This window comes from Pungitius pungitius, chromosome 6 (assembly GCF_949316345.1).
Source record: "Pungitius pungitius chromosome 6, fPunPun2.1, whole genome shotgun sequence".
NCBI classification, from domain to species: domain Eukaryota; kingdom Metazoa; phylum Chordata; class Actinopteri; order Perciformes; family Gasterosteidae; genus Pungitius; species Pungitius pungitius.
This window is the reverse complement of record NC_084905.1, coordinates 3,927,357-3,943,958: the sequence shown is the minus strand read 5'-3', so window position 1 is coordinate 3,943,958 and position 16,602 is coordinate 3,927,357. Positions and strand designations below refer to the sequence as shown.

The following is a 16,602-nucleotide window of genomic DNA, read 5'->3' as shown; positions in this document are numbered from 1 at the left end:
TTTGTTCTCAACTGTAGAACAAAATTGTTGGTCTGTAAAAGACGGGAGATACTGTTACGTGTAATGCTATGTCCTGCTGTGAAAGTGTGTCTATGTGCATATGTGTGTATTCGATGTCTGTGTCCTAGGTGCAGCTCCCTGATGAGTGATGGAGGGCATCTGGATGAAGGTGTGGACCTCACATATATAAGGCCCTCCTTGTTTCGCCATCACTCTCTGCCTGCCACTAGACCCTGGTCTCGAGTTTGAGTTGCACCTTATGCTGGTCCTGTGTCGCAATATAACTGTCCCCTTTGGGATTTGGCCTCCACCTTGGCATTGTGGTCCATCCTTATGTTGCAGCTTACGAGCCGGTCGTAACAATACAACTAGGCAAAATCCTGTGTTAAACAGCACTCATTATCTCATCTGAGCTCAGCATATCTGCACTATTCAAGGGTGATAGTGCGTTAAGTGTCTCCTCTGCAGTGGCGGCTGGTCCATAAAGGGCAATGGGACGTGGCCCCACCTTGACCAATAGGAAAAAAATGCTGATTTATTAACTACATAAGCGCCGCTGAAAACATTACGTCGCAACTGGTCCGACGTTTCCTAGAAAATGAAGTTAAAGGTTAATACCTTTTTGCTTTGAATCATACTGGGATGTTTACTGAAACTGATTGTTGTGTCACTGGATTGCAATATATTTAATGTTGTGATGTGCTGGAGTCACACAAAGTTAGAAAAAAACGTTTACGCCAAATCTTGCATCACTGCATTCCAACAATGACATGATGGCGTTAGTTCTCCAGATTGAGTGTTAGCAGGTGACGTTCAACATTCGCCTTGTGGGAACACCTGCGTTAATCAGTCGCGGATAACCTGCAGTTAACGACTCAAGGTGCTGATGATGCTGTAATGCGCGCGCCGCGCAGTCACTTCACGCGGTCTCACGTCGTGTTTGACGATCGGTTGGCGTGTTTTTCTTTTTTTTCCAGTATGAGGGCATTAGTTTTAAAGCGGGTGGTCCTGGTGTTGGGGGGCTTTGGGCTGGTCTTCTACTTAAGCACGTTTCTGAGGAGCACGCAGGAACCTGCTGACAAAGAGCTGGAAGAACCGCGGATTATCCGCTTTTTCTCGGATGTGCAGAAAAACATCAGCGATATCTGTGAGTTGAAGCAACGGTTTTATCTCTATCTTTCTTAACATTTAGATTAAAATTTAACATGGTAATTCAGTAGTTGTCATAAGTAACGACTGATAAGTCCTGAAGAAAGTTCAGGAACCAGTGGAACCAGTGTGACCTATTCCTCAACGAGGAAAGACGCTGCAAAATCAGCGGCGGCTTTGCGCATGCGCGCGTGACTGTCAGTCTGGACGTGACGTGTGGCTCCTCTGTGGTGATGACGGCTGCAAATTTTGAGGTTTCTGTGAGACTCGCTGAGCCCTATAACTGTAAAACAACATGTAGTTTCACGTCAGGCACTACAAAAGTTTCCAATTAATCCAGATTGCTCGATTCGTCACAGGTTGTTTTGACAAAAAGTCGCCAATAGGGTTTGGAAAGACGCCTGCGCATGCGCATATCTTCATAATAATTTATATATAATTTTTATAATATAATTTTTTTCTCATAATTTCGACTTTTTTGTACATAACGCATGTCAGCAGAAAAATATATGGCATGGTATGGCATGGATTAGGATCTTGGACAAAAGTGTTTTTGTTAAGCGAAAAAAAGATGACCTTTCTGAGTTAATGAATGAAGCAATGTTCCATTCAGTCATTATTGTGTTTTCTTGAAGCCTGTGTCTTTTGTGTGCTGACATGTCCTGATGATTAATTTCTCTCTGGGTTAGCTGTGTGGAATCCATCTGGATAAAACTAATCTCAAGGAAAATGGAAAAACTGCCTCATTTTCCGCTATCTTCAGCTCATTTTGCTTTCTCCTTGTCATTGGTTTGTTAAGTCAATGTACTCCAAGCTTTTGAGCAAAAGCAGAAAATCATGCAGAAAATGCTTGACGAGGACCAAGGTGATCAGAGAGCAGCCGCGGACGTCAAAAAACAGCCGGAGCAACCTTCCGCAGAGATTAAAGACCAACAGAAGCCCCCCAAGGAGAAGAAGTCAAACAAACTGTTCCCAGACTCAGCCCTATTCAAGCAGTGGGGGGAAAACCTGTCCGAGGACGTCCAAACGGAGGCACAGAGTTTGTATTTGAAGTACGGATACAACGTTTATCTCAGCGATCGCCTTCCTCTGGATCGAGCTCTTCCAGATACCAGGGACAAAAGGTACACTCTAATCCAAACGTTCAATTTCCTGTGACACACAGTGAAGTCATCTGACCAGCTCTTCACCCTCCAGCTCATGTGGTGTCTCTTCCTGTTAATAGGTGTATGAACAAGATTTATCCCAAGGACCTGCCAAGTTTGGGTGTGGTGTTGATCTACTTGAACGAGGCCTTGTCTGTTATTAAAAGAGCTGTGCGCAGCATCATCGACCGCACATCGAAAAACCTACTGAAGGAAATAATATTGGTGGATGACAACAGCTCCAATGGTTGGTTGGCTACAAATGTTTTTACATTTGATGAACAAAAATTCGTCCTGTTTTTTGTTCCAAAATGTTCTTTGTGCTGATAAATTATTTGTGCAATGGCATTGGCAGCTCCTGCTGATATTGCAACATAAAGGTTTCATTCAAATATTTTTGATTATTGATGTGCTACATTTTTATGTGTCTGTGGGATTTACATGTGTGCTTTAAAAAGCAGAGTAAGATTAGTCGAATTCTTCTGCTTTAATGTTTTAGTTTTGTATTTTAAATTTACTTCCAAGATTTTGAAAGAATATTGATGCCACTGTTAAACAAATGGAATTACAGTCAGCAGCAGATAAGCTTACGTCAGCATAAAGAATCGTAAACTTTGATCTGCCTTCTCCGAAATGGACAGTAATTGCCCAATAGTAAAATCATGGCTCTGCATAGTTGAAAAGATAATAATCTCTGTCTCTCTCACTTTAATATAAAAATGAATGAGCAAACAACAAATAATGTAATGCTTGCAATATCTTAAGTTATGACCAGATGGTCGTAATGGCCATTGATGTTAATCTCTTGGCAGAAAAAAAAACTACAATTCCTTTATAAACACATAATAAATTACCTGTACAATTCAAGGCCATTAAACAGAAAGCCCACATTTTCCTCTCATGTCAGATGACTTGAAGGAGGACCTTGATCTGTACATGAAGATGATCGAGCAGCAGAACCCGAGTCTCCGAATTACGAGGGTGAGGCACAGTGAGCAGCGAGGTCTCGCACACGCCAGAGCTTCTGGATGGGAGGTGGCTACGGCTGACGTGGTGGCCATCCTGGACGCGCACATCGAAGTCCATGAGCTGTGGTGAGAACAAAGCTCAGGCCCATTTGTAGTTTAACAGTGTGTCCAGCAAAGTTCACTTTGGTGTGGTTTGAATCTTTTTTTAAGCAAATATAGGTGTGTGCTGTATACTGTTATACAATCTATACCACTAGGGTTGTCCCAAATATACACTAACTCCAATTCCTCCTCCTATTCACCACTAGTCAAACTGGTTTCTTTGTAAATGTAATATTTAAAATATCCTGAAAATGGACTCCCTTTTGCTCCCTTCTTGTAGGGCTGAACCCCTGCTCACACAGATCAAAGGTGACCGGACGGTGGTGACGTCCCCCGTGTTTGATAGAATCAACTTTTATGACCTCAAGGTGATCAAATACCAACCAGCATCGCACGCATTCGACTGGGCTCTATGGTGCATGTACGAGGGCTTTTCAGACGACTACTACAAACTCCAGGACGCCTCGTTGCCAGGGAAGTAAGTAAAAGCAGAATCAACTGCCAATGTACAAAGAAATCAAACCCAATGCTCACATTAATGATTCATGACACAATTGTTTTGTACAAAAGATACGATCAATGATTTATCGCATCATGGTAATCTGAAAGTTTGACTTATTTGACGGTAATGCTGATAAAAAGGATGACGGTTGTTACAGTTCTCTTTTTTCACCTCAGAAGCCCATCTGTCATGGGGATCCTAGTGGCTGACAGGAAGTATCTCGGAGAAATTGGAGTCATCGACAAAGGCATGAAAGTATACGGTGGAGAGAATGTCGAGCTGGGAATTCGTGTGAGTACAAATATTACACCTCATGGTAGTTATCGGCAAAAAAAAGATTTTAGATCCCGGCTCCGATTACCCAGGGGAAAGTTTAAAGAGTACAGGAGAATGTAGAGGACGTGTCATGCACACGTTGTGAAAAGAGGCATTTGGCAACGCATACTGTGTGTCACTTGTGTGACTTAAAGTGGGATCAGAAACGCGAGAGGCATCATTAAACATCCCACTTCACCTATAGATTATCATGAGGATTCAAACTGGCAGTTTTATTTGTGCCTGTGCAAGTGAACCTATTCCATAAGCACCGTCAATTATAAAATATGAAACCCCACGCAAGTCTCAAATCAAATGCTGCGTTGTAATCTAGTCACGAGAGAGACTACAGTCAGCTGTTCAGTCCTCGTGGAGAAACCCATCACAGGGTGGCACAGATATCTTTTCGTGCTGTGCGTATATTACCTGGTTGGTTTGCTTTCCTTCCTTTGAGGTCAATATCACTGCAGTGAAATCAACTTAATTCAAATATTTGTGGTTGGTTTGTACATGAAGACAAACTTAAACCAGCTACCCGACCAATCGCAGCGCACTGGAGGGACTTGATTTCTGACGGTTAGATGAGGAGCAGCCACTCGGCTACGCTCACTGGACCACGTTTAAACAAAATGTTTTCACTGGCACAATAATCGTTGGTCAATAATGAGTCATTCACGTTTTATTTTCTCTCACAGGTGTGGACTTGCGGAGGAAGTGTAGAAGTAGTTCCATGCTCCCGGATCGCTCACATCGAGAGGGCACACAAGCCCTACATGCCCGACCTGAGCCACGCCATGAAGAGAAACGCCCTGAGGGTCGCGGAAATCTGGATGGACGAGTACAAACACAACGTCAACTTGGCTTGGAACTTGCCATTTGAGGTAGAACCGAAGTGATGAGGCCCTTTTTGGGCATCCTTGCCTGCTCCCACACACATCTAAGCGTGTGTTTGAGCTTCTTCTGTTTTAATATCAGAACACTTCTGTCCATATTGTCTACAGAATCACGGAATTGACATCGGGGACATCTCAGAGAGGAAGAAACTCCGGGAAACGTTAAAATGTAAACCTTTCAAATGGTACCTGGAAAACGTTTATCCCAAATTGGATCCCTGGGACAACATAGTTGCTTATGGAGGAGTAAGTTGAGTTTCACGTTGTGCTTTGTTCGGGTAGTAGAGACACGTCTCACGGCCCACATGCATTGCCAAATGTATTCATTTTATATGATTAATTCACACGTGCACCTGTGGATTTGACAAAATGATGAACTTCCCCATTTATAGCTGAAGAATCTTGATGCTGAAATGTGCTTAGACCAAGGCCCAGTACCGGGCAACACACCCATCGCCTACAACTGCTACTACTATGGACCTCAAGTGAGTGAAGCAACCTGAAATGGTTTAAAGATGAACAATTAAGTCTCTTAAAAATACACATTCTAATATTGCCGCTGTTATCATATTCGAACACTCTATCCGCTTGCTGTTTAACTATAAAATATGTATATTTTACAGCTCACCTACTATTGCTCAAACGGTGAGCTTTATATCGGCGGCATCAAGTCCCACAAGTACAATGACAACCGTTGTGTAACTGATGTTGGGAAAAAAGACACAGAGCCTGGCCTTTACAATTGCAAAGAGGCTATGCAAAAAGGGATGGGGATTTACTGGGACTTCACTCAGGTAATAAAAGTTCAACTATCAAAACACAAAGCAAAGTCTGTGAAAGACAAGGGAGAGGACGTTGTTTTCAAGTAAACAGAATTTGAATGTTTCAGAGGACTTTGCATCCAGCTTTCTTGACACTTTGACACCGTCTTTTCCAGGGCAAAGAAATGAAGAACAGAGACTCAAAAAAATGTCTGGAGATCAAAAAGGGCAAACTTCTAATACAAGAGTGCTCTGGTCAAAGATGGGAAATCCAAAACATAATCAAGCCCTTTTAACAGAGTGTCTGTGGCCATCCAGAAGTGCACTTGTCTTTCTATATATGTTTCTATATTATTCTGTTGCCTTTTTTAAAACGTGCTTTTATGACATACCATACTGAGTGGTCAAATTATTTTATTTTACTATAATCTTTTGCTCATGATAAATAAATTGATCAATTTCATTACATTAGGTGTGATAAATATTTTGTTCACATGGTTCTGAATAAACTTGTGTTTCATGAAAGCACCTTTCTCTGAATATATAATAAAAAATAATGATTTGTCTAAATAGTCTGATGATGGCTCTCTACATTAGTCATAGTCACAAAGACTCATGACTACCACATCCCACTTTAAACTTTGAATCTAGATCCCAACCATGGTTTGTAATTCATGCACAACATAAATGCTAATGTTTGAGGTCACAATGCTTTGATAATCAAAAAAAGAGGTATTTGTCAAATAATTTCAATGAAAAATGTTTAGTTCTTCAAGCCATCGTGTGTGATTATTTGACCGATCCTCTGCTCAAGCTGAGGTGGTTTTTAGTAACTCAATAAACAAATGGTCACGAGAGCTCGCGGCTTTTGGTTCCTTAGCAACCGGTGTGCAAACAAGAACTAGCTCAGCGTCTCACAGGGGTCCAGTTCAAGTGTAACTCCGCAATCAAACTGCACTCCTGTCGACATGTTTAACCCGGAATCGGCCGCAGACCGCGTCGCGAGGACCAATCTGCAAATACGTCGCGACAGAGAGACGGAAAGACGAGAAAGGATTTTTAATGACAAAGTGAGGACGATCGGGGTAAGCGGACCATAGCACAGCGATGCTAACTACCGCGATGATGCTACCGTACCTTCTTCAGGTGTTCACCGTGGTCTGTTTAATAGGTTGACAAGGAATCCTTAAACGAACAGATAAAAGAGAAGGAGAGACGACAAGAGGCAGCAGAAGAAGAAAAAAGCGCTCATGGTGAGTAGGGTTACCTAAACCATTCATGTTAACTGACTGTTCTGCAGGTAAATTGCTTTAGGAAAATAAAGAAAATACCACGTCAAAACTAAACTGACGAGAAAAAAGGTTGTGCATCCCAGTAGTGCATTTTGAATCTTCCAATAACTAATCCTGGACACCTCTGGTTCGTGTGCTCCCTGCAGATGCTGCTACGCTGCATCACAGGAGAGTGGCCACCCTCCTCCACAGCAGAGAACTCAAGGAGAGGCGTGCGATGGGAAAGGCCGTTGTCGACTACCGACGGCAGCACCAGCAGCCCCTGTGCCAGCAGGGTTCGGGCCTGGAGGACCCAGGTGACGCCCAGATGATGCTCCCCGGCCTGGTGGGCGAGGAGCCCGACAGTGAGAGCAGGCGGCACAGACAGAAGGAGCAGCTCAGGGAGTGGCTCATTCAGCAGCAAGGGGAGCGAGCCGCCGAGAGGCACCAACAAAAAGTGGAGGGTAGGTTTGTCCGGGGTCACCAATACTCGGGTCAGTCACAAACACATCACCTCACCTCGTCACCTCCGCTGTTCTTCAGAGCGCCGCTATGACCAAAGCAGAAGAGACATGGACAACGAAGCTCTGCAGCTTCAAAGCATCACGGTGGAGCGGAGAAAAGCGGCACTTGTGGCCTCCACGGAGTACAATCGGGCCACGGTGAGTCGCCCGGTCATCGCTCAAGAGGGAAGTGGTTGAACTTGCTATGTGAACACTCACATTGATGTTACTTCTATTAACAAATGCTTGAAGTAACATGTGGGGATTAGTGATTGCAAAAAAACTCCAGAATGTACACACCTGTGCTTTTCTGTGGTCCACGTTCATTGGGTACACACCGTGGTACCAAACAGCATGAGACCTTTTGCCCTTTTAATGAGTCCGTTTCCTTAAGGTTTCTTTCTTTTATGTTGTTTTTTGAAAACAATGGGAAAAAAACTGACAAAACGTTTCTCATTTTTTCTGTCTCTGGATGAGCAAAGATTGAAGCCAAGTGCTACAAGCAAGGACAACACAATGACGTGGGTACCGCAAACCATCTGCGAGGAGAGCTGACAGGTGGCGGCGCTCAACCTCCCGAGGGCGGAGTGGCAGTGCCTGGTTGGGGTTCTAGCAGTGATATGATAGCACCTCCGCAAAGCCTCCTGGAGACCATCCGGTTCCAGAAACATCAGATAGAGGAGAAAAGGGTAAAAGGGTAAAAACGCATGCTCTTTCTGATCATTCAAACAACTGCTCACTGGAGGTGTGTGCATCTTGCAGAGGGCCCAAGAAAAGGAAAAGCGTGACGAGGAGCAACACGATCGCGTCCGTTTGCACTCGGGGCGAACGGCTCTGTTACTGGAGAGGCAGCAAGCCAAAGTGAACAAGCAGCTGAGACGACAACTGGACAGCACCAATGTCCAGCTGGCGGAAATACACAGACAACAGTCAGTTATTCACTCACTCATGCACACACACACACACACACACACACACACACACACACACACACACACACGGTGGATTTAAGGGCATAGACAAAAAGGGCGTCTCATTCGGTCTCTTAACTGCTGTTGTTGTTGTTTTTAGGAAGCCGGACATTAAAAGAGGATGCATTGACGACAGCTTCTTCTCCAAATTCAACACCTGCAGCAGATGATGGATGAGCGGCTCATTACAGTGACTGAGTATTGATAACGGTGAAAACAAGGAATGGAATAAACAAACCGTACATCAGCAGTTTTTTTTTTTAAATCATGTCAAATGTATTTTTTCAGTAGTTGAAGACATTTAAATACGTCTGGATGATGCTCACAGACAGTTGATTGTACACAAAATGCAGCCTAAAATAGAGGTTTTGTTTCAAGGGAATTTTTTTGCCATGGGTCAGTTGTGGCTACACAATCAAACGATCAGCTTTGCTATTCCATATTCCCACTTAGGCTATAAATGAATGAATTACTTTACAAACATTACGAGTCAAAAGTTAGGACACCCTTCTGACTGGTACTGTACATGTAAAGGAAACTCGAATACTACGTAGAATTTTTTTTTTGGTTTAAAACAGTGGTTCCAAAAATGTTTTTCATTCACGATCCACTTTGGGGGGAAAAAAGATGTTCATGCTCCAGTGCCACAAAATACTTTTTTGTGACTGCCTGTGCTTTATCAAAAAATTAAATAAAAAAAAAATCATGTTCAAGTAAAGCAGAATGTTACATTAGACACAAACAAACGGACAACCATCTTGATAGCACAATGAAAATAAAGTTCTATCTGTGCAAAAAAGAACACATATTTGGCAGAAAATAGTTAATTGTGGCTGTAATCTTCTGTTAAATAAGCTTTGTAAAATGAAATTGCGTTCAACCTGTAATACAACTGCTCACATGCGTCATTCAAGTAATCCCCCCTAAATTGTACACAGGTCAGATGTGTCTCACACTGCCTGGTTTATTTATCCTATGTCAAGCGTGAGCCAACCTCCGCGCTGTTGGAATGAGGAATGGGCTTCTTTCAAAGCAGATATGGCAAATAATCATGTTATAATTAACATCAAAAATCACTTTTTCCTTATTTATCCCAGCGCTTTTTCCCCCCACAACAGCTTTGTTGTCTTATATTAGTTGCTACTACATACTGCTATCCTGTGGATCCCTGTTTTCCACATTCTGCTTATTATCAATGAAAATGTACCTGTGCTTCAAGGTTTCTCAAAAAAGGCATAAAGGCAAAACATTATTTTTAAAAAGCATTTTCGGAGACAAACTCATCCCATCTTCTTTGCCACAGAGCCACGGCTATCTCCTGTTGCTTTGTAGTCAGAGAACTGTACCTGAAAGAAAGACGGGGGAGATGTCACTGAGCTCACAACGATCCAATTGTCTTTTCTTTTTTTTTTTCTCGTCTCAAGCTCACCTGATAGAGTTCATAGCCAGCTCTTTGAGGGAGCCTAAGTGTGACGTCATCCCACCAAAGCCCACAAACGCTTCATAGAAGTCATAAGAGAGTCCAGAGGCACCGAACATGGCGGGGTCGTCAGAACTGATGACCAGCGGGTGGTTTTCTGACATCAGTGCAGCTGCCGGGTGGTTTCGCATGTCGCTGACCAGCTTCAGCACCTGATCGAGGGGGTGAAAGGCTCCATTGTCATTCATGTGTTACAGTGCAGACCCCGGGAAAAGGTCAGAGTACCACGCTATGGTTTATAGATGATAGTGTACCTGGTTGGAGATGGGACACACTTCCAGAGCCACCCCTCTCTTTCGGGACAGCTCCTTGGCCAGTGGGTGTCGCAGCAGAGCAAATCCATGGCCAATACGGGAGGTGTTAAACAAAAGAGCGTCCAACAAGTTCTGGTCCACGTCTGTGCCCTGGAGATCTATATTTAGTAGAGAGGTGTTTTGGGATGTTTTGTACATAATAGGATTGTTCTGAACACACTTGGATTTCCTCCCTCTGATTTCCACTCATGTTGACGATTTCATTGTGATTGAATTTCTTTTGTTTTGCAACAATTTGAAAAAAAGATGACGTAAGATATAATTATGATCCGGTTTGCATTACCGTATTTTCGCGACTATACGGCGCACTGAATTACAAGGCGCACCTTCAATAAATCGCCAATTTTAGAACTATTTTCATATATAGAGCGCACCGGATCACAAGGCGCATAGAAGTAACTGCAGTGAAACGTTTGACTGGGGCTGCGTTATGCATCCACTAGATCGGGCTGTGCTAAATCAAACGTTATTAAGCGTTCTGAAAACTCTTCACTCCCATGGTAACGTTGTTCAAACGTTAATGTGGATATTAACATCTCTGAACCTCCAACTTTCGTTCTTGATTAATGAAAACATTCTTGGCAAATGCTTTGGTGCATCTTGCACCGAGAGGCAGCGCTGGAACAGACGGTGGCGCCTCGCGGCGGACCGTCAGCGCGATCCCGACATCCAACTACGAGCTTTAATGTACTGTAGCGACTCTCGCTAATGAATCTCTGGACAATGTGCTTATCTTCTGGTTTTATTGTCGAGAAACAGGCTACTGTCGGCCGTAGCCTACCCCGAACAAAAACGCAGCATCGCTCTCCAAAACAACAACAATTCCCGCGTCCCCATAGGTGGCACTAAGATGAGTGACGTCACATAGTGCGCCTTTCACTGACCATCCCAAAACTCTGTAAAGTGCAATGCCGCTCCAGAACATTAAAACACAGTCCGTTACAATACGCTGTTGGAGCTGGAATTACCGCGGCTGCTGGCACCAGGCTTTCCCTCCAATGGATCCTCGTTAACCAGTATGGATCAACCAATTGAGCCATATATACGCCGCTCCGGATTACAAGGCGCACGCGCCGTTTTTTTAGAAAAAAAAGGATTTTAAGTGCGCCTTATAGTCGCGAAAATACGGTAGATTACATCTGCATGGTCTTCTAAAGGCAGTATTTATTCATGTTTACTAGAACATTCAGTGAATCTCTGGGTTTCTTAAGTGACTTGCTATTCAAAACCTTCACCGGACAAAATGTATTTCTTGGGAAATTCTGTTTTATTTGATCGAAGGTTCTACAATCACTTCAATTTTCAATCGACCAAATTTACAATCCTTTTTAGATGTAATGACCATCACACCAAAATCTAGAGAACAAAGATAAGGATATAAATACAAGATATATACAAAGATAAATACATATTCACACACGGTAGTGTGTGCGAAAGATTCACTCCCGTATTTTCGCGACTATAAGGCGCAATGGATTATAAGGCGCACCTTCAATGAATCGCCTATTTTAGAACTATTTTCCTATATAGAGCGCACCGGATTATAAGGTGCATAGAATAGAAGATAATGTAGTAAAACGTTGCGGGGGGGGGGTTGCGTTATGCATCCACTAGATCGGGCTGTGCTAAATCAAACGTTATTAAGCGTTCACTCCCATGGTAACGTGTTCAAACGTTAATGTGGACATGAACAATATCTCTGAACCTCCAACTTTCGTTCTTGATTAATGAAAACATTCTTGGCAAATGCTTTGGTGCATCTTGCACCGAGAGGCAGCGCTGGGACAGACGGTGGCGCCTCGGACCGTCAGCTCGATCCCGACATCCAACTACAAGCTTTAATATACGCTGTTGGAGCTGATATATACCGCTGCTGCTGGCACCAGACTTTCCCTCCAATAGATCCTCGTTGACCAGTATGGATCAACCAATTGATCCATATATATGGCGCTCCGGATTATAATGCGCACTCTCGTGTTTTGAGGAGAAAAAAAAATACGGTAAAGCCTATTTATAGGTGTGTATGTACATATGTATAAATATGTATATATGAGCTCACTGGTCTCTCCGGCATGGAAGAAGAAAGGAAGCGTCACCCCTTTCTCTGCTGGCAGTGACAAGGCATCTCTGAAATACCACAGGGGTCTGCCTTTGTCCTCGCGGCCCACCTGCACCCAAACACACCCACGCACGTAAAGCAAAGCTTTAGATTTAAAACAGTAGAATGAAAGTAAAAAATCGGTCCACGCAAACACAGACAAACCCATGCTCACCAGGTCAAAGCCCGCCATGACATCTGGGAAGTCTCTCTGCAGCTTCATGGCCTCCTCCACAGCGCTGGCCATCACTGATGCATTTACTCGCCTGATATCAGCACAGTGGGTGACCGATGATTACTTCAACGTCCTAATTCAGACTGATGAGACGCATGTATTCTAAGGGAAGTCACCTTTGGATGGTGAAGATGATCCTCGCTCCGAAGAAGCTCGGGTGGTCCGCCGTGAACTGTCTGGTGACCTCCTGGTAGGTCTTCAGAGTCCAGGCTGTGTCGTGAGTGCTGCCGTCCAACTCGTACGTCTGGGGGACAAAAGCAACAGAGAGACACTTGTTACCGCCATGACGACGAGCGATTGCAGCGGGGCGGGACTCTAGAGTACCTGCGGGAGTAAAGCTCGCAGTTCCAGGTACATGACGTTGTCCGTGTAGAACTGGGTGAGGCCCTGGTAATAATAGTCTCTGAACACAGGCGCGTAGGTGACCAGGCCCCACAAGGCGGCGAAGGCCTGCTCAAACCTATCCCACACCACGTCCTGTGAGGGGTACAGCATGTCTGGATCCTGATTGGTGAAGAGCGTCATGTTGCCCATGATGCTGTGGATGGGAGGACATGTGATCCCATGAGATCAGATCATCAGATCATTTACTGTGGAAATACATTTACTTCACTTACATTTTTGTTCCATCACTGAGTAACTGGGTATTTGTGTGGGATGTTAAAGTTAGCTGCTATTGCAAACTGCCATCCACACCAACAAGTCATTTCTAAACCGAGATTAACACTATAGTCTGCTTGGAGTCATGTGTTCAACATACTCTGTTTTCCATGAGGGTTTCAGGTAATAGACATGCATATAATATTGATGCTACAACAGATGCGACAAAAAGGGAGCAATACGGCGTCAGTGGCCGTAAATGTCAACAAGCCCTGATATCTCTCACTAAATACCGAACACGATGACACATCGATGCATTTGGAGTCAGTGTCACACACTTGGTGGATGAGAGCACATTGGCACATTTCATGGTAAAAGAGGCGAATAAGTTTACTTAACACACAGAAACTAACATTTAAAAAAAGAGATGTCATATATGTGTAGAAATATGTGAAGCTCACCCAAAAGAAAACCCCACCTGTTGTCAAGATCCGTGGTATTGACCATCTTGGCCCTGAGGTTTTCCAGAAGGGTCCAGGGAGAGCACCGCGGCAGAGCTTCGGGCAATCGGGACGAGAAGACGAATCTGACGGAGCGTTTGTCAGTGGAGCACATGTAGCAGTGGGGGCGATAGGTGGCGTTCTTCACCAGCCACTCCACGTCTACCATGGCGAAGTCGTGGACGTGGAGAGCTCCCCCTTGAAACAGTGAATTACACAACTGTGAAGAGCCTGGACTCCAAGTACAAGTCTGGTTGGTTTTATTGACCGCACATAGATATCCCCTGTGTGCAAACATCAGACGTTTTGTGATTAGCCAGCAACTTTTGAGAAGACAACAGCAGAAATCTATCATCGCTGTCCTCTCTACGACCTTCTCCAGGGAAACAAAACCAGAGCGGCTCGTAACTTTTTTTCCTCACTTTCTACCCAGGAGCTATAACTTTAGTTTTAGAGATTCATCAATTATCAAACCACTTTATTTATTTCAATGTATCAATTGCTGCTGTGGCTCCTGAATGATGGAATGAGCTCTCTGATGACATCAGGACCGCAGAGAGTCTTTACATCTTCCGCCAAAAGACACATCTCTTCAGACCGTACCGTGACTAAAAACATTCAACAAATTGTGGCACTTAAATTGTACTTATAATAATGTTAATATAATGTACTTATCTACAGTTGTAAATAGGCTTATTTGATGAAATTGCATTTTCTTGTTTCTTGTTCTTCTAGGTTTATATCCCTATGGTTCAAATGCACTTACTGTAAGTTGCTTTGGATAAAAGCGTCAGCTTAATCACATGTAATGAAATGGGCACTTAGTTTGTAGGTGGAATTGACTGATAACAATCCATTGGTTTTCACAGATTAACATAAGTAGGTCATCATCATTTTACACTTACACAATAGTGTGTCAAAATAAGGCTTATTGTTCATTTAAAAAGCTACCCACGGCAAACCCACAGCTCAAAAGGTGAGAAGTGCTTCACAGGGCTATGAAAACACGCTGAGGTGTGCCGCTGGACACACCTTTAGGCATCTTCCGCAGCAGGTCGAAGACGGGACTGGTCCTGATGAGGGGCCTGGCCTTGAAGAAGTGCATGGCGGGAGGAAAGTCCGCCCTCCCCATCTCCTTCTGCTTCATCTGAAACAACGCAGCGTCCAGCCGCTGCTCGGCATCGCTCAACTGCAGCCGGCCGCCGGTCTGCATGGAGGCCTCCCGCCGTATGAGGGCCTCTCTCTGCTGGGGGTCCGGCGCGGCCAGGCCCCCGGCCAGGCAGCACAGGAGCAGGCAGGCAGCGGCCGCAGGGGGGCGCTGTAGCCACACTGACACCATGGCCCCGCTGAGTTTACGGGGCTTTTTGAGAGACAAAGATATGAACTGGGTTAGTCGGGAAAGGCTGGTTCCGTTTTTATTTACCAGCGGAATAAAAAACAATAAAAAAAACCCGAGAACTTTCAACCTACGTCAGCCGAAATAAAAGGGGAAATGAGAGCAGGTGTTTGTTGACCGTAAGTTAATCATCAGCGGGATATCATATACAAAACAGTAGCCTTGGTTAGCGGTGTTAATTTGAGAAAGACATTTGTACACGTGTCATTAACAAGGCTGGAAAGAGACAAAACAGGTGTGTCATTTAAATCTTATTAGGTTAAAACATTGCAGTTTAAAGGATAGCTAGTGCTTGAGTAGCTTAACGTTAGCTGACAGCTGGCGACGGTTTAAGTAAACAAACAAAACTACGAGTAAACCCGTCAATCAGGACCAGCTCGAAATGAGTGTGTGCTTTTGTCGAATATCTTACTTTATTAGCTCAGTGTCACGAAAGAAAGAAAAACAAGCCAACGAGCAGCGATGTAGTAGTAGGAGTCTTTGTCCGATAATGCAGAGATTGATAGTGTGTGTTTTTTTCCTGTTTGGGGTGACGAACTGAAGTTCCGCCTCCGCCCCGATATGATTGGCTGAGATTCGATCCTGATAATCCTTTGATTGGTGGAGCGTTTGGGGCGCTGTGGTTGTGACTGGCACCACGGGGATTTCGAAATGTACCCTAAGGACGCCCTAGTTTATGGCTTGTTTTTTGTTTTCATAGTTAAAGAAAAAAAATTATGTTGTATGAGGTACTTAATTTACCAACAAACTAAAGATGAGCAAATAAAGCAAGATAAAGCATGTGTAGGGCCTCATTTCTTGATCCAGTCACTGTAATTCAAAGACACATAACTACCCATTTTTATACATTACATATCTCAACAGATGGGCTAATTGAATTCAGGGTACAGCTTTTTGAAGGAAGGCCGAGGAGCCTCCTCTTGACGTCACAGAAGAAATGAGAAGGGTCAAACAAAGCTGCATACAATCTGAGGAGGGTCTTCGTCAAGCGGGAAAGCCCTAATTGAAGGAGATGGTGTGCGGTGCTCTAATAGATTAACACATTGTCTGGCCTTGGCCTTCTAGTTTTGTCTGTTTGCATTAAATTAGTTTCGGCCTTTCTGCTTCTTTAACGGATGAGATATATTCCTCTAATGCTATGGAGTGGCAACATTATTTAATGTATATTTATTTTACAGCAGTGTGAATTTAAGTACAACCGCAGTCCAATAACCCGTTATATTATTAGTGTCGTGACATGAAGACAAAACTATATTTTCTGACTAATCATTTTTTAATTGACAATGATTAAAGTGACTCTTGTTGGAGAAAAGTAATTTATTTCTAAGAAATGTACAGTATAGAAAATACTCTTCCATTTCCAAAATATTCTATGTCAGTCAGATAAGAACTTGTAAAC

The 16,602-nt window shown here is 43.7% G+C and overlaps 3 protein-coding genes across 3 annotated transcripts; 2 read left to right on the top strand and 1 right to left on the bottom strand.

The window, feature by feature from the left end:
- Positions 1-531: 531 nt before the first annotated feature.
- Positions 532-6,466, top strand: LOC119195555 (probable polypeptide N-acetylgalactosaminyltransferase 8). The gene is made up of 11 exons (XM_037450559.2): positions 532-1,147; positions 1,949-2,273; positions 2,375-2,541; positions 3,202-3,388; positions 3,645-3,842; positions 4,043-4,157; positions 4,877-5,062; positions 5,183-5,320; positions 5,467-5,559; positions 5,698-5,868; positions 6,012-6,466. The coding sequence occupies exons 1-11, from the start codon at positions 898-900 to the stop codon at positions 6,129-6,131; spliced, it is 1,950 nt and encodes a 649-aa protein (XP_037306456.2). The 5' UTR covers positions 532-897; the 3' UTR covers positions 6,132-6,466.
- A 176-nt stretch (positions 6,467-6,642) lies between these two features.
- On the top strand, positions 6,643-8,965 carry ribc2 (RIB43A domain with coiled-coils 2). The gene is made up of 7 exons (XM_037450561.2): positions 6,643-6,920; positions 7,007-7,088; positions 7,274-7,570; positions 7,650-7,768; positions 8,092-8,298; positions 8,372-8,538; positions 8,681-8,965. Exons 1-7 carry the CDS (start codon positions 6,804-6,806, stop codon positions 8,748-8,750), a joined length of 1,059 nt encoding a protein of 352 aa, XP_037306458.2. The 5' UTR covers positions 6,643-6,803; the 3' UTR covers positions 8,751-8,965.
- Positions 8,966-9,199: 234 nt separating this feature from the next.
- On the bottom strand, positions 9,200-15,742 carry ada2a (adenosine deaminase 2a). The gene is made up of 10 exons (XM_037450560.2): positions 15,616-15,742; positions 14,840-15,167; positions 13,786-14,005; positions 13,032-13,245; positions 12,824-12,951; positions 12,648-12,738; positions 12,434-12,542; positions 10,315-10,472; positions 10,010-10,212; positions 9,200-9,926 (listed from the first exon to the last, which is right to left on the bottom strand). Exons 2-10 carry the CDS (start codon positions 15,144-15,146, stop codon positions 9,836-9,838), a joined length of 1,521 nt encoding a protein of 506 aa, XP_037306457.2. The 5' UTR covers positions 15,147-15,167; positions 15,616-15,742; the 3' UTR covers positions 9,200-9,835.
- Between the last annotated feature and the right edge of the window lie 860 nt (positions 15,743-16,602).

Excerpts from the sequence above, each read along its gene's own strand:
- LOC119195555 (XM_037450559.2), top strand. The coding sequence starts at position 898 with ATGCGCGCGCCGCGCAGTCACTTCACGCGGTCTCACGTCGTGTTTGAC. Across the intron at positions 5,321-5,466 it reads ACATAGTTGCTTATGGAGGA|CTGAAGAATCTTGATGCTGA; the intron begins GTAAGTTGAGTT and ends CCCCATTTATAG. Across the intron at positions 5,869-6,011 it reads TTTACTGGGACTTCACTCAG|GGCAAAGAAATGAAGAACAG; the intron begins GTAATAAAAGTT and ends CGTCTTTTCCAG.
- ribc2 (XM_037450561.2), top strand. The coding sequence starts at position 6,804 with ATGTTTAACCCGGAATCGGCCGCAGACCGCGTCGCGAGGACCAATCTG. Across the intron at positions 7,571-7,649 it reads GCACCAACAAAAAGTGGAGG|AGCGCCGCTATGACCAAAGC; the intron begins GTAGGTTTGTCC and ends GCTGTTCTTCAG. Across the intron at positions 7,769-8,091 it reads CGGAGTACAATCGGGCCACG|ATTGAAGCCAAGTGCTACAA; the intron begins GTGAGTCGCCCG and ends GGATGAGCAAAG.
- ada2a (XM_037450560.2), bottom strand. The coding sequence starts at position 15,146 with ATGGTGTCAGTGTGGCTACAGCGCCCCCCTGCGGCCGCTGCCTGCCTG. Across the intron at positions 13,246-13,785 it reads ACCACGGATCTTGACAACAG|CATCATGGGCAACATGACGC; the intron begins GTGGGGTTTTCT and ends TCCCATCCACAG. Across the intron at positions 10,213-10,314 it reads TGTGTCCCATCTCCAACCAG|GTGCTGAAGCTGGTCAGCGA; the intron begins GTACACTATCAT and ends CCCCTCGATCAG.